The 16,338-nt window shown below is 56.4% G+C and overlaps 1 protein-coding gene across 27 annotated transcripts in view; it reads left to right on the top strand.

Moving 5' to 3' along the window:
• The window catches only part of Ncor2 (nuclear receptor corepressor 2), a 155,914-nt gene that overhangs the window by 115,220 nt on the left and 24,356 nt on the right, over window positions 1-16,338 (top strand). For 19 of the 27 annotated variants that reach the window (XM_050146243.1, XM_050146246.1, XM_050146255.1 and 16 more), the window contains 6 exons: window positions 911-1,053; window positions 5,584-5,731; window positions 7,319-7,372; window positions 8,265-8,871; window positions 14,115-14,256; window positions 15,010-15,181. In XM_050146243.1, coding sequence (XP_050002200.1) covers window positions 911-1,053; window positions 5,584-5,731; window positions 7,319-7,372; window positions 8,265-8,871; window positions 14,115-14,256; window positions 15,010-15,181 — 1,266 coding nt within the window. The remainder of the gene's footprint in view (window positions 1-910; window positions 1,054-5,583; window positions 5,732-7,318; window positions 7,373-8,264; window positions 8,872-14,114; window positions 14,257-15,009; window positions 15,182-16,338) is intronic. The other 8 variants (XM_050146253.1, XM_050146257.1, XM_050146254.1 and 5 more) reach the window with 2 other exon arrangements.

Here is a 16,338-nt window from a genome sequence, read left to right on the forward strand (position 1 = left end):
TTGCTGTTTCCTTTGTTTGTAAGCCACCACCAACTGGGGTTTGAATGAGGGGGTGGGTAAGGGTGGATAGTCATTGTGTCCACCCTCCCCCTTGTTTTCCCCCCAGCAGTTACGGTTACAGCCCGGTGTTGAGCTTGAACTTGACTTGTGTAGAGGAAAATGATTGAAGCCCAGTGATGGGAAAGCATCTGAGCGTTATTACAGAGTGGTTCCGGCGCTGTCATTCCGCCTAACCTCCACCCCCAGGGGCAGGTTCTGTCACTGCCATGGGAAAGTGGCCAGCTTTGCCTTCAGGGAAGCTGGGGCCCACTGAAGGTTGCTGAGGTGTGAACAGAGGGTCCAAATAGCCTTCCAGCTCAGGGTTTGTGGCCTCAGAGCTGAACGGTGTACGCCACTCCATATGGAGCTCGGAACTCGTGGGCAGGGAGGTCTGTGGCCTTGGTGGGCTGGGCAGGCCTGCGAGCTGGAGTTTCTTCCCCGTGTGGTCTGAGAAAGATTCATCCTTGGCTGCTGAGCTCGGCCAGGCCAGGTGGGCCCCGAGTCTGGTGTGGCCCCTTAGGTGTGAGGGCCCAAGCTCACCCTGCTCCCTTCCTCAGCTTGGCCCTGCTCCAGCTCCTGCTCTCCCACTGCTTTTTTCCCCTTCACCTACGGTGAGACCGGAAAACAGCCTCGCTCTCCTGAGGCCTCTCTGCAGCTGTGCAGAGTCGGGGCTGGGTCACCATAGCTCCCGCCCAATGGGGGAGGGAAAGACGGGGGGGAGGGGGACTTCTGTGTTCTGCCCCCTAGAATCTTAAACGAGGCCTCACTTGGGGCCATGCCTGTCACCGTCGTCATTTCCCTGATCCCTGTCCGTGCTCTGTGCTCCTTGGTCTTGGACTGGCATGAGCCCTCACCTGTCTTCCACCCACAGGCCTCCTGGAACATGGGAGGAACTGGTCAGCCATCGCCCGCATGGTGGGATCCAAGACCGTGTCCCAGTGTAAGAACTTCTACTTCAACTACAAGAAGAGGCAGAACCTGGATGAGATCCTTCAGCAGCACAAGCTAAAGATGGTGAGTTTGGGCCAGAACTCCTGGGCTGGGCTCCCTGGGGACTGTGGACAGCCAGGCCTCCCTCTGTGGCCCCTGGCTGCCTGGCGCCTGCATGGGGAGGTACGGGTGGGCTGGGCCCTGGGTTGGAGACCCAGAGGCCAAAGAGCCCTAAGTAAGCAGTTTGGCTTCTGCTTGGCTGCCCCTGGGCATTAGGGTTACAGCGAAAGAGAAAGGGTCCCAAGACTCAGAGTCCGGAGGAGGACGTGGGGCCAGACGCATCCCACACTGAAAACTGCGAGGTACATGTAGGATATCTTTGGCAGCCACGGCCAGGAAGGCCTTGGGGAGACCTCACTGCCTTCTCGCCATCCCTCTATTCTCTCTCTCATCTTGGACACACTTGTGATCGTCATCATCTTAGGGCTGGAAAAACTGGTGCCTGGCGAGGCTCTTTAGCCACCTAAGTAGAAGTGTACAGCCACCCCTGCCTTCAACGTCCCTTGTGGTCAGAGGCTTAGGAGGGCCTTGCATCCATCCTTCCATGGGTTTAAAGTCATGCGGACTTCCACACAACTGAAGATGCATTGCTCTTCCTGCAGCCTGCTGAGGCCCAGAGCAGGTTGCATGGCAGTACCACGGCATGGCATGCTACAGAGATAGCGGCAGCCCACCAGAGCTCTCCTCTGGCCCCGTGCGGAAGCCCACTAGGGCTGCAGTGGCCGTCCTCATGGTCCATGGCTTCCACTTCAGGTTCTTCTGAGTGTATGACCGCCCAACTCTTCACGTTCCCCGGGGACTTTTCCCTCTACCCCCAGGGATCCCCATTGGGACAGTGGGACCTGAGTACCCAGTGGATTAGAGAGAGAAGCTAGATCTGAGCTTGTGAGTTGGGCACCTGTGTGACCCTAGCAGAAGGTGAGGGACTGCAGGTGGTCTTGTGGGTCAGAACGGAGGTGCCTGTGGAGGGGAAGTACTTCGTGGGGGCTTCCTGCCTCTTGCTGTGAGTTATACTCCTTACCACTTATGTCTCAACCCTGTCCTCTGGCTATGTGAGGCCCTTGCAGTCACTGTGCAGCTATGGCCACTAAGGACTGTGTGCTGATAGACACTGCCCAGGAGACCTGTGTGTGTGAATCTAAGGTCTGTCACTTGTAGGCTGTGTGGCTTTGGACAAGTGTCTTGTCCTCTCTGTGCCTCAGTTTCTCTGACTAAAATGGGAGGGATAACAATAGACTCCGAGGACTCTGGGGAGGGGGCTCTTCCTCAGAAGTTTCAGTGCAGTTCTTAGAAGGGGCCGTGAGACGACTTGCCAGTCTTGGGGTGCTGATGACAGAAGGCTCAGGGTACAGGTGTCTTCTAAGTGTCCTGTGCCTATCCCAGATGGACACGTGCATGCGTGCATTGAGCTACTCTCTCCAAAGTAGAGTGGGCTTGTGGCCGGTGGGTCTGTTCCCTGGCTCTGCTGTCCTGTGGCTGGTGCTCAGGGCACACGGCTTGGCCTCCAGGCCTCATTGCACCTGTGTAATAAATAAAACAAGGACGGGGGAAGCACCTACTGGAGAGTATGTGAGGAGCCAGTGCCGTCCACTGTGGAAAGTCCAGCATTTGGCCCAGGTCACTGAGTAGGACAGAGTTAGTGGCTGGAGTTTCCGAAGGAACTAGCTACTTGATTGTGGGGTGAGCTACTGAGCTGAGAAGGTGCTCGGGAAGGGGGTCCTTGTCCCTGGTTTTGTCTTTTTCAGGTAGCTGCCCTGGTGGCTGCCTATAGAAGCTGCCTGATTCCCTCCCCAGCCAACCTTAAGAGCAGATAACCCAGTCCAGGGCAAGCACCCCATTGTGCGAGTATGTGAACTGGCCTTTGTAGAAACCCCTGACATGGGCTGTCTGCTTCCCGCTCCTTCAACATCCGGCTGCCCCTAGACAGTGGTCAGGCTGGGCATGGTCCGTGTCCATAGTCCCAGCACGCAGCTGGCTTGATGCAGGAAGATTAGGAGTTCAGGGCTAACCTGAGCTATAGGACACTGTCTGAAAAGGAAAATCACAAGAACAAGAGGGTCATTTGTACCTTTGAGTCCTAAGTGGCTGCTGGCCCAGCACCATCTGAGTGCAGGAAGGCACATACCCTTGGCCACCCAGGGAGTGGGGGCAGGGAGACAGGAGGTCAGTGGGTGTCCCCTCCCGCTCACCCCAGGCCTGACCTGCACATGGCTGCTGGAGACTCATCAGGAAACGGGAGCTTGGGCGGAGCCCTGTGTCGCAGGTTATGTAATATTTGGCAGCCTTGTCCTCTCTGAGGTCTCCCTCCCCCTCCATGTGGCCGAAGGCTGCCCTTCTGTCTGTGTCCTGGCCCTCAGGGCTCGGCCTCCAGGTTGCTCAGTGTGTCATCTGGGTCTCGGCCCTGCTGGCCTGGCTTCCTTCTGCAATCTTCTCTCTGTGGCTGCTGGGAGACGCTCCGGGCAGGGATGTACTTGAACTCTAGCAGGCAGCCCTCCTTAGCTCTGAGCTTTGCCTTGCCGAGTAGCTGTCATTGTCTCTGAGGATTGTTTGTGTAATGACATGGTTATGGAGTGCCTGGCTCTACTCCACGTGTGGGAGCGAAGCAGGCAGAGGCCCAGTTGATGAGGAGTTAAGTCTGGTCAAAAACTACTGAGGCAGGGATCTAGAGAGAGTGAGGGTTGGAGGGCATTGGTTAATTCCCCCAGGGAGATCAGAAAGGGCCTCTGGGGAGATGACGTTGGAGCAAAGATTTGAGGAAGTGAGTGTCCATGATCAGGGGAAAGGGTGTTGAGGCAGGGAACGGCCTGTGCAAAGTCCCTGGGGCCGGCATGGGGGCTGGAGAAGCAGACTGAGATCGTGCAGAGTGGCAGGACTAGAGATGGAGGGCCCAGTCCAGGTGTTAGGGAATGCCTGGAGTCTTAGAAGCAGGGGCGACACACCCTGATTGGCAGGGTAGCTCTGTGCAGTCAAGTGACTGTACGCCTTGCAGATTCCGAGTACTTAGTAAATGCCAGGTATAATTTGTGTTTGTATCTCCAACATGTCACTTTCACGGGCCTACCTACCAGCCGCTTGGTGCTGAGGTTATGGCTGGGTTTTCCATAGGCTCTAAAAACACAGGGTGTGCTGTGTCGTCTACCCATGGCTCTGGCGGGCCAATGAGCTCCCGTTTCCTGTGAGTATCCCTGCAACCTGGTGCCTAGTTCCTGTTGCTAAAGATAGACAAAGGAAGGGGATCCCCAGCCACATGCCACAACATCCTTGTGCCCGCAGACTGGAGCCTGGGCCTCTTGGGAGGTGCCAAGACCAGGCCCTGTGTGGGTGTGGGTGGCAGGGCAGATGTCCCATGAGGTCTGTGTGTAGTCAGGACAAGCCTAAAGGTGGTGATGAGCGGGCAGCACGCATTTCCCCTTTTGTTCTTGTGTCCCAGGATCCTTGTATCTGGGACTTCGGATGGCACGTCTGTACCTCAGAGCCTTGTGCTCCGTGGCAGTGGAGACAGCAGGCCCTCGCCCCAGAGCATGGGTGTGCTGTATTTCCAGGACAGAATGTCACCAGCCAGACAAGCAGAACTGTTGTCTCTCACCAGCTACTGACGTTGTCCTTTTTTGGTCTGTGTTCCCCTCTCCTGTCTTCAGTCTTCTCCCCGAGAAGATCCTCAGTTGCGTTGTGTCTCTGCCCTCCACACCCCTCTTCCCACTTAGTCTGTTCCTCAGTGACTGTATCTGTGAAGGCCCCACCTGGACTCCCTTTGGATGGTGTCAGTGAGAACCAGGGGTGCCACTGGCCCCTCAGACCACACCCTTTCCCTTATACCAGACCAGGTTTGCAGCATGGTAGATGCAGAGTGTCCCCCACAGGCAATCCTGGTCAGTTTGAGACCTGTTTGTGCACTGACTCTGTTTTGCACACCAAGCCTAGAGAAGCCTTGTCTGTTCTGGACTTGTGCCCAGCTCGGGGTAGGGCACACAAGTTCAGCCTGGAGGAGATGTTAAATGCCCCCCTGCTGGGAGAGAAAAGCTGGGCCCTGCTGGGCTGGGGAAAGGCAAGACTGAAGATGGTCATCCCCACCCCAGGACCTTGCCTGGATGCCTCTGTGCTCAGACCTGCACTCCAAGTGTCACCTTCCATTAGAAACCAGATCACCCGTCCAGCTGACTTGGCCTTGTGCCCTCTTTATCCCTGTCTAGTCCCGCCGTGGCCCCTGGTCAGTCCCGAGTCCTTTAGCGTGTGTCACTGGCTTTGAGGGCAGGGGCCCTGTTGTGTTCGCTGAGTCTGTATTCACAGTTACTCTACCAACCACGGTGCCCTGAGTGTGCACTGTGACACTGTGGCCTTCCCATGCTGGCCCAGCCCGTGCCCAGTGTCCCACTGGGACACACAGCACTATGAAGCCTCTATGATAAAAATAGCCCTAGCCTGTGTGGCCACTCTGATGGGCCGAGTGGGAAGGTTGCCTGTACAGCCACGCAGCCAGGTTCCCTGCCCTGGTAGCTTTGACTGGGCCGCAGGCATGTTTCGCTTCCAGCCTTGACCACTGCTGTTCTGTCCCAGGAGAAGGAGAGGAATGCACGGAGGAAGAAAAAGAAGACCCCAGCGGCAGCAAATGAGGAGACGGCCTTCCCACCTGCCGCCGAGGACGAGGAGATGGAGGCATCTGGTGCCAGTGCCAACGAGGAAGAGCTGGCCGAAGAGACGGAAGGTGAAGTTGCTCTCCTCAGAGGGGAGGGAGTGGACATATATGCACACCCCGTTCTGTGTCTGTCTTCCTGAGCATTTCCTGGTTCCCTGGGCCAGGCCTGGGGTTGACCACAGAGGAGCCCTGACTAGGCTTCTCGCTTTCGCCTCCCCATAGTTCACATGCTTTCACCATCGGGCCTGGAGTGACCCCGGGCGGCCAGGCCACGAGTCCTCTCAGCACCCAGACTGGGCCCTAGGCTGGTGACAAAGGCCCGAGTCCTTTATTGAATGCCTTCCCAGTCATCCTCGTGAGCAAGGTGGACATAGCATGGAGGGGCCACTGTTGAGACAGAACTGCCTGCAAGAGTAGGGAGTGACTGAGCCCCAGATACTGGGGGAGGGGGAGGTCACAACCTCCTTAGGAGCAGGGCCAGACTTTCTGAGGCCTCTCTTATCATCTGGGAATTCCTGGGACAGCAGTGTGGAAGGCTCCAGCTAGCTTCTCACACCCAAGGGCACTGGGCCTATCTTCAGTGTGGGGAAACACCCTCCTGGGGACCATGATGTGACTTAGGTCTAGCAAGTATTTGTGTGAGGCCCTGCCCTTGCAGGACAGGAACCAGTTGAACCTCCTTGTGTGGTAATGGTCATGGGAGTCATAGGCTCATCTCTGTCTCCATAGCCCAAGGAGGCAGTGACACCATGAGCACCGGAGACTGAGGAGTGAAGAAGTCACTCCGGGGCTCCTGAGACCTGGTTTGGCAGCTTGGTCCCAGACCTATGCTCTGTGACCTCCATCCAGGGGAAGGGGCCTGTGCTCTTTCCGTCAGGGGCTATGAAGTGCCCATTGTGTCAGATTCTGAGTACCCAGTCGGTGTCTCTGGCCCCCTGCAGAGCGGAGCCTTTAGCTACTCCTTCCTAGTACTTGGGAAGTACTTAGGGTGGGGCCCAGCCACAGCTGTCACAGCCCCTGCCTGACTGAGGGCTGCTGGTGTGGACATGCCTGACAGCGAGTAGTAGACACCCACAGACAAGAGGGGCCCGTCTGCTTGTACACAGGACTTCAGTGGCCTCAGCCTCCTGTGTCCTGTTGTTGGGTCGTGAGGAGGAAGCCCAGAGGTCAGATGCACTCTGTGGCCCAGGCAGCTTGATTACCTCTCTGTGTCTGTTTCCATTCCTGTCAGTGTGCTAAGGAGTACCCCAATCTTAAGGTTTCTGAGGGTCACATGCCCTGCATGCCCATGGCCAGTTCCCTGTTGATGTTACTGACACCATTTCTGGGAGGGGTGTCCTTCTCTAGACTCCAAAGTCACTGACAAACGAAAGAGCCTGGGGACTGACTGACAAGGCTGGAGGCCACAGAAACTCCTGTTGGGTTGTGTCCCTGACACTTGGCCAGGGCTCTGTTGACCCTGGACGGACATACCTTGCCTGTGCGGGCTGCTGCAGGTCACCGTAGCTGTGGGTGGCCAAGACCTCCGTTGGGAGCTGAGCAAGGAGGTCCTGTGGAAACTGCTGTGGGCCCCCTGCCCTCTGTCAGCCACACCCCTTCCCTTTCCACAGGATTATTGCCACCTCAATTCTAACCCTTCTCTAACTCTCTTTCCAGCCTTACAGTCCTCTGGCAATGATGTTCCCAGAGTGGGGGAGTGCAGTGGCCCAGGTAAGAATGTGGCTGTGGCTGAGCTGGGGTGCAGGGACAGTGGGGTGTCCGAGATCATATGTCTCTCTCCCTGTGCCTCGCTGTGTGCTGCTTTGCCCTCTGCATTTTTCTGTGCAGTGTCTGTTCCCGTGCTATGGTCAGCGTGCCCTGCTCTCTTGGGTTTGCTCCAGGTCCTTTTCCCTGTTCTGTCCCCAGCCTTGTTCCCAGGTGTCTGTTTTACAGAAAATGGAGGGACATGAGACCCAAAGATGAGAAAAGCTATGGAGTCAGGGCTGCAGCTGGGTCTCTGGTGCTTTAGTCCAACGGGCGTGTATACACACACACACACACACACACACACACACACACACACACACACAGTGTGGAAAACCCGCGGAGCAGTGGGCATGCTCCTTCGAGGCGTTCCTATGCAATGGTCTTGTATTGTCCTTACGTTGTCAGCCATGCTGTGATGGACTTATGGTCCCTGGGCCTATTCAGTTGCTCTCTGGCCTCCATGGCCATTTGGTTCCCTGTCCTGTGGATGGGAAAACTGAAGCTTGAGAGAAGCCCTGAGTTTCCCATGGGAGTACCAAAAGTTGGGCCCTGAGCCGAATGGAGGTCAGATTATGTCTTCAGATCTAGATGAAGGCCTGTTTTGAGGCTGTCCTTGGACTGGCCCTGTAGGGGCACTCACTTTTGGAGAGACCAGGGGTCGGGTTGGCCAGTCTATGAACAGAGGAAGGAGAAGCTGAAGTTGCAGGTTGGGCAGCCCGGGAAGGGTCTTTAGGGATGTGGGAGAGACAAGGCTCACCTAGGTGTATAGGAACCCGGGGCTGTTCTGGTATTCTTTGGGAGTACTGTCACCTCCCACATAGCAGCTCATCCCCCTCTGCTTTTCCTCTGCATATAGCCGCTGTCAACAACAGCTCTGATACTGAGAGTGTCCCTTCCCCACGCATGGAGGCTACCAAGGACACTGGGCAAAATGGGCCCAAGCCCACCAGCACTGAGGCATTGCCTGCTACCACCCAGCCACCCATCCCTCCGCCAGAAGAACCTGCAACGGCCCCCACTGAGCCCTGCCCAGCCCCTGATGCCAGTAGTCCACCATCCCCAGTAGCTCCCCCGTCACCTGCCGCACCCACGGCTGCTGTTCCCGAGGACGAACAAGAAGACCAGGTGGCTGCAGTTCCTCAGACAGAGGATGCCAAGGAGCAGAAATCTGAGGGGGAAGAGGTGATCGATGTGGGAAAGGCAGAGGAGCCCGAGGCCCCTGAGGAGCCGCCGAGGAGTGTGAAGAGTGACCACAAGGAGGAGGCTGAGGAGGAGCCCGAGGACAAGGCCAAGGGCACAGAGGCCGTCGAGACTGTGTCTGAGCCACCACTCAAGGTGGAAGAGGCTGGAAGCAAGGCTACTGCAACCAAGAGTTCCAGCTCGGGTGCCCCCCAGGACAGTGACTCCAGTGCCACCTGCAGCGCTGATGAGGTGGACGAGCCTGAGGGAGGTGACAAGGGCAGGTGAGAACCTTGGACAGTCCTTGCTGTGAGCTTTGGTCCTTGTGTGTTCTGCCTACAGAGGGAGCACCCCCCCATCTGCCAAGAGAACACAGGGAGCACCCCCATCTGCCAAGACAACACAGGTGGCCCTGCCTGCCTTGAAGTCTGTGGCTGGTTTGTGGGGACCAACACGAGACTGAGACCAGAAGTGGAGGTGTCTTAGTCACTATTATATCACTACGAAGAGGCAGCATGACCAAGGCAACTCTTAGAACAGAACATATTTAATTGGGGGCTTGATTACAGTTTTAGGAGTATGGTCCATATCGTTCATCAAGGTGGGGATCATGGCAGCAAGCATGGCAGGCATGGTGCTGGAGAAGTAGTTGAGCGCTTCATCCTTCTCCATAGGCAGGCAGACAGACAGACAGACAGACAGACACACACACACACACACACACACACACACACACACACAGACTTGATACTGAGCCTGAACCTGGCTCAGCCTTTGAAACCTTAAAGCCCACCCCCAGTGACATACTTCCTCTAACAAGGCCACACCTCCTTCTAATCCTTTCCAGTAGGAATACTCCTTAAGAATTAAGCAGTCAAGCTATGGATACGAGCCTATGGAAACCATTCTTATCAGAGCAACACCAGGGAATTCATTCTAGAAGGGAGCAGTGGAAGGAAGACCCGTTTGGGGTACGCTGGAGCTGAGATCTAGAAGTGAGGTGGCCATAGAAGGCTCAGGGGCAGAATGTGCTAGTGGTGGTGTTGGTGTCCAGCTGTGAACTGGACCTGGTGGCTGGAAGAATCAGTAGTGGAGGCAGAAGGTCCACGTCCAGGTGTTTTGAGAATTACCCATCCAGCATCTTTCACTGCTGATGGTTCCCTGGAGCCCTTGGCTTGTAGACACAGCACTCTGATCCCAGCCGCCTCTTTGTCCAAATTCCTACTTCCTTCAAGGATGCCAGTCTCTCTCTGATAGCATCAGCATAGCTGCCCAACCAGGTCTCATGCACAGGGCCCTGGGTTAGGTCTGGGACATAGGGAGGGACCCAGTTCTTCCCTTCTGTGGCTGGAACAGTTGTTGCAAAGGCCCGGGGTAGGAGCAAGTGAACCAGGTCCTCCAGTGATGGCAGAGAAGATGCCAGCAGTAGGGGCAGTGATTGACATGATCCCATTAAGGGCCCAGACATTGGAGGCCCCTGACCATGAAGTGATAACTGGTCTTTGGGGAGCATTCTGATTGGATCCTCCCTGCCCCAGGGGCACAGTATTTTAGGTGGGACCATCTGGGCACTCAAGGGCAGGCCTGGAACCCTTCCCTGATCACATTTGGATGGCCCCACCCGCCTCTGGGCAGCTGCAGGAGATGTTTTGTGATGAGGCAGTGTGCTCTGTTTATTTTGACTGCAAACAGCAAAGTCTGTTTTCTCTTCTCTCAAGTCTCTGAAAAATTCCGGCAGAGCAAAGGAGGAGACCATGACCTTCAGACCGGCCCACACAGGGCCTTTCCTGCTTCCCCTGGCTCTCCTTTCCCCTTGGGACTGGTAGATCTGAAGTGGATGCTTTGTGGGCCTTACGTGTTCCCCGAGGACTCCACTGGTAGGGCCCACATACAGCAGATGGGCAACAGATGGTCAGCAGAAGCTGACCGGCGGGTTTCTGAGTGCCCCGTGTCCTGTCAGGCACAGTGGGGGACACATGGCCCTGTGTCAGCTTCAGTACCACCAGGGTCTCTACTGAGGTGAGAGTGCCACAAAGCCGCAGGTAGCACCAGCATCCTCCTGCAGTGTCTGGACGGTAGGCTCATAGGTCACAGAACTGGGCCTGGGGGGCGCCACCCTGAATACTAGCCTCCTCCTCAGACTTGTGTAGGCCCTGGTTAGGCTGGTGCTCCCTCAGTCCCAGTCCCGTCTCCTGTAGCACCAGCCAGTAGTGAGTGGCCTTTCCTCCCTTTCTGGTGCTTGGTGGCTTTCTTGCTTGCTGTTTAACTTCCGGGCTGGAACTCAGGACACCTGGCTGGTCAGGCCCTGTGGGATCTACAGTCCGCTGCCCTGGGGCTCACCTGTGCTCTCAGGGAGCAGCTAGACTTCCTGGATAGAAGCTTACCACCGGTCCTTCACCAGCCACGCCATGGAAGGTCAGGGATGGCAGGAGAATGAGGGCATCGGCCGGCCCACCAGCCTGGGTTGCTGTCTGTAAACTCCGGGTGAGCCCGTCCGGCCTGACTCCGGCTTCTCTGGGAGAGCTTGGCCTGGAGTTTGCCAGGAGGCTTGGATTGCAGTCCCCTCACCTCCAGAGGAGGAGCCTGGTGCTTTCCAGCAGGGTTTGGCCTTGGAAAGCACCCCGCCCCCACCCAGGTCGTTTTCCCCGCCTGCAGTAGGCACAGATGTATCCCGAGAGTTGCTTTGTTGTCCGACCCTGGACCCAGGGGCCAGGCCTGTGGTGTTTGGTGCAGCGTGTACTGGGCGGCTCCTGAAGGTACCGGGCGCAGGACTAACAGGGCCCTAGTTACCGAGTGCTCAGTTCTAGTGAGGCTGGTGAGGTGAGAAGAAAGGATGGTGTGTGTGAGCCTTCTGAAGGAGGCAGCGCTTGCAGGTGGTCATTGGTCTTAGTGAAGGGTGGAGGGGAAGCCATCTGAGCACAGGAGAGCCAGCACAAAGGCCCTGTGCCATCTGAGCCAATGTTCAGTGGTTTCACAGAGCCCTGGAGTAGGGAGTGTGGGGACCAATGGGTTTTTTGTCTCAGGGACAGAAATTGTCAGAGCTCTTTTTTTTTTTTTTAAGATTTATTACTTTCAGTTATGTGCCCATGTGTAGTATATGCACATGAGTTCTGGTACCATGCGAAGGCCAGAGGTCATCTGATCCCTGGAGCCGGAGTTACAGGCAGTTGTAAGCCCCCTGACATGGGTTCTGGGAATCAAACTTCAGTCAAGAGCAGTGCACCACCGAGCCATCTCTCCTGTCTGTGTATTTATGTGTGTCTGTACACCGGCCTGAGCATACGTGTACCACATTCATGCAGGCACCACAGAGGACAGTGGCCAGAAGAGGGCATGGAATCTTCTGGTGCTGAATTGAGGCCTGTTAGGAGCTGGGTGCTGGGGCCCAAACCCTGCTTCTCTGAGCTATCTCTCCAGCTCTGGGATACTGTTATAGCTTTATGCCTGCCTGGAGAGAATGGGGAAACTGAGGCACGTGGTTCCTTGGCTCCCAGGCACATACCGTCACATACTAGCATCACAGCTTGCGTCTCTGCAGAGATGGATTTGCACACACACAGAGGTCCAAGTTTCAGCCAGCACCAGAACTTGGAACTGTTTTCTACTTGTACACAGATGGAGGGAACACGGTGCTCCCCAGATTTTACCGCTCCTGGGAAACAAGGGCTGTGTCATGGTGGTCCCCTCCATCACAGCCCACCTTCCTCTTTGTAGCCCCAGAAAGCTGTGACAGCGTGCTCAACAGCATGCCACGTACAGCGCACAGTCTTGCGATACTGGTGTCTTCAGTGTCTCACAGTGTCACTACGGATCAGGCCATCGCCCTAGAGGAGACTCGACCCCCTTCCCAGCTGTGCTCCACTGATGCTCTGGTCCAGTGTCCTCTGAAGGGAACGGGATATGGCCACTGTGTCCGACCTCTCTTGCACTGTGTTTTGGGGGGCTCTTCTGTTGGGGGATGAGGGTCAGGGCTCCGTGATTTAGATGGCTCTAGTCTGTGCATATCTGTGTGGCTTAAGCAGTTTGTCAGGTACACTCATGAGTGGGTTGCTCTGGGGTGCGTGTCTTCATTCCTCTTGAGTATGATTTAGCTCAGTGTGGATTTAGTGGGTGTAGCCTTGATTTTGTTTTTTTGTGTTTTGTAAGTGGGTCACACTACGTAGCCCAGGTTGGCCTTGAGCTTGTAGAATCTTCTGCCCAGACTCCCCAGTGCTGGGATGACAGGTGTCTTGCCACCATACTCAGTCTGGGCATGACCTTTAGAGGAGTTGTCCATTCATCTTCCTAAGCCGGTGCAGTATTTTATTTCAGTTTAAGTTTACCAAAGCTGGCCATTAAAATGGCTAGGCACAACTGGGTGGTGGTGGCGCACACTTTTAATCCCGGTACTTAGGTGGCAGAGGCTGGCAGATGTCCGAGTTCAAGGACAGCCTGGTCTACAAAGAAATTCCAGGACAGCCAGGGCTGTTAAACAGAGAAACCCTGTCTCGAAATACCAAGTGTGTGTGTGTGGGGGGGGGTGGCTAGGGACAAGTGAATGACGGGATATCGGGATATGCTGGTAAATATCAGGATGGAGCCAGATGTGACAGGGGCCAAGTGTCTGGTGAAGACAGCAGCAGAGGAGCCCCTGCCATGGGTGTGGACAGGTGGGACAGGAGGGCTGGAGGACTCAGGGTGACCTGTTCTTCCTGTCCCCCCTGTTCGCCTCAGGCAGCTTCAGCAGGCGTCATCCTGTCTGCTCTCCCCGCTTGGCTGAGCGTGTGGCAGATGCGGGCAGTAGGCTGCTACCCGCAGGGCCTGTCGCATGCGTGTCCTGTCACAGCAGAGCCTGTGCCCCTCCATCTGTGGATGGCAGCATGCTCTCCTCTGCCCTGCCCCCTGCGGCTCTAACCATGCCCCGGCTGTCAGCAGTTCTCACCCCAAAGGCTAAAGTTCCAGCTTGTGTGTCTTCATGTGGCTGGAGTCAGGCTAGCCACAGTACCCAGGGGCACACAGACCGTAGTGATTTCAAGGACCCACCCCAAATTTGTCCTCTGTCCTAATTCTAGGGCTGTAGCCCATAGCTCAGCCCCCATCACTAGACAGGACTGAGCCCAGAGCCATACTTGGGCCCAGCAGACACAGGCTCCAATTAGTGGAGTCCTCAGCCCCTTCCCAGGGCCCAGCCGAGAATAATCTCCAGGGAATCTCTCCGTGTCCCTCCACCCTGATCCGGTTGAGTCTGTGTCCTTCTGGCCACTCCCTGAGGGCCCCTGTGGCCTAGGCGCCCGTTAGGACTTTTCAGCTGTCTCTTTGCCCCGAGGCCACGTTGGAACAGTGGTGTGTGGGGGCCAGAGGAGTGTTGCTGCCCAGCAGTGTATGCTGACGGGGCACCTAGACCTCGGCTAAGGGCCTCGCTGGCGGGCCCCACCTTCTAGGACTCAAAGGAGAAGCCATGGACGCAGGACAGCCCCTTTTCCCAGGAAGGCCCTCCGAGAGCCTGTGGCTGATGCTCCAGCCTGACCTGACGCTTGTCCCTCCCCAGGCTGCTGTCACCAAGGCCCAGCCTCCTTACCCCAGCCGGCGATCCCCGGGCCAGTACCTCGCCCCAGAAGCCGCTGGACCTGAAGCAGCTGAAGCAGCGAGCGGCCGCCATCCCCCCTATTGTGAGTGAACCCTGCATCCAGGTAGCCCACTTTGACCTTGACTTCTGTGTGCTCAGTAGTGCGGGTGGGAGCTTTTCCCAGGCCAGGTGCTCCCAGAGATGGGACTCTAGACACAGGACTCTTGGTAGGGTAGGGAGGCTGGGAGGAGATGGGAGATCTATCGGGAAGGCTAATCTGATCAATCGCCCTCCAGAGGTTCTCCCATGTCCCAGGCAGGCAGCTGTTGCCAGCAAGCCCCCAGACCCCAACGACACCTCAGCCAACTAATGCCCTGGCTCTGTCAGGTCTGTCTTTGTGGCCTTTGGAAACGTGCCGTTTTCCAAAGACACTTGGCTGACTGTCGTCTCTTCGGCCATTTCCCTTTTGAGATTTTAGGCTTGGCCTTTCCGTTGAAGGCAGGAGTTCATGGAGATCCAAGCTGGCCTCTCTGTTAGGCATTTTGATGTTGGACATGTGTGCCGGTCTCACTGTTAGCGGGCCCCCCCCCCCCAAAGCCCACATGGCCATTTCTTACTCCCGATTCCCAGTGATGTAGGGTGTCAGGTAGAGTGGATCCCAGTACACATCTAGCTCTGGGCAGATGAAACAGGCCCTTCTTTGGTGGTGGTGACCCCTATATCTGATGTTAAGACTCTTTCTGCCTCTACATGGAGACTTTAATTATGTGGCTGCTTTTCTGTACCTGGCTTTCGTGCTGGCCGTACACGGCCACTCCCCAACCTGTCAGCCTCTGACATGGGGCTGGGATGATCATGCCTGCCCTATACCCCCCAGCAGGTCACCAAGGTCCATGAACCCACTCGGGAGGACACAGTACCCCCAAAGCCAGCTCCCCCTGTGCCTCCACCCACGCAACACCTACAGCCAGAGGGTGACGTGTCTCAGCAGTCGGGAGGAAGTCCACGTGGCAAGAGCCGGAGCCCGGTACCTCCTACCGAGAAAGAGGGTGAGTGTTGAACATGGGTGTGCTGAAAATGAGGGACAGCCCTCTCTCTACTCAGCGCCCGTGGCTGTGCGGGCCAGGCTGGGGAGGCACATAGATAAGGTAGCACATCACAGGGCTTAGCCACAAGCTCCAGAAACAGCTTGGGTTGGGGGCTCTTGAGAAACCAGAGGCAGTCTAGTACTGGTGACTCCTGGTATATGTATGTGTGCCCGCACGCACACATGCAGATATGTACATGCGAACATATATGTAGCCAGCTCCTCCTTGGTGTGAATCAGTTTGCATGTGATCTTTGGGCTCCCTGAGGGAACTGTGGGGATCTCTGTTCTGGAACAAGAGCAGGGCTGACCTGAGCTGGACTGGCTAGACTCCCTGGCTAACACATGGCTTGCCCACTGTCCGCACCCCTTCATCTTCAGCACATACTGCAGAGCCTTTCGTACAAGGAATGGGTGGTATCCATCAGGGCTCCGTGGCGCTTGGACATTGTACTAGGGTTGTCAGAGGGAGGTAAAGTCGCTGCCTAAGCTGGCGGTGGCAGGCATGAGAAACAAGTGGGGCAGGCCAGGGGCAGGACAGTCTGGGCTGTGTGTCCAGCAAGGATCTGGCAAGGCAAGGCGGGGGTAGGGGATGACGGGAAAAGATCCTTCAGGGCCTAAGAATTGCTGAAGGAGGTTGTGGCTGGCAGAAGAGTCAGAGAGAAATGGGGTCTAGACTGTGTGGCTACGGTGGAGAATGGCTTTGAGCGACTGTGCTGGGGTGGGGGGGTCGGCGGCATCTGATTAGGGTTTTTTTTTGGGGAAAAAAAATCAGTGCCTGATTTCTTGTTGAGAAAGCGCGGACGGGAGTAGGGCAAGGGTGGGAGGCAGGCTGAAGCACTCCTCCCAACAGCTCTGGGGCAGCCTGGACGTGACAGGTGGCCTTGGACGTGGGAGGAAGGGGAGGCTTGCGTTTGTTCCTGAGGCCAAGCCAGCGGGATGTAGTGATGACCCATGGGGTATGAGGACAGAGGTGTCTGTCTGTTTGGAGCTGGGGCCGGAACACACTACAGTGACCGGTGGGTTTTAAGGGGCTAAGTGTGTTGTGAGAAGCCAGCCAGACTCAGAATGACAACCTGGAGTGGCAGTAGGGGGAAGGGAGACTCACTGGTCGGGCTC

Source organism: Alexandromys fortis, unplaced genomic scaffold, assembly GCF_014885135.2.
Source record: "Alexandromys fortis isolate MF-2015 unplaced genomic scaffold, M_Fortis_MF-2015_v1.1 scaffold_56, whole genome shotgun sequence".
NCBI classification, from domain to species: Eukaryota; Metazoa; Chordata; class Mammalia; order Rodentia; family Cricetidae; genus Alexandromys; species Alexandromys fortis.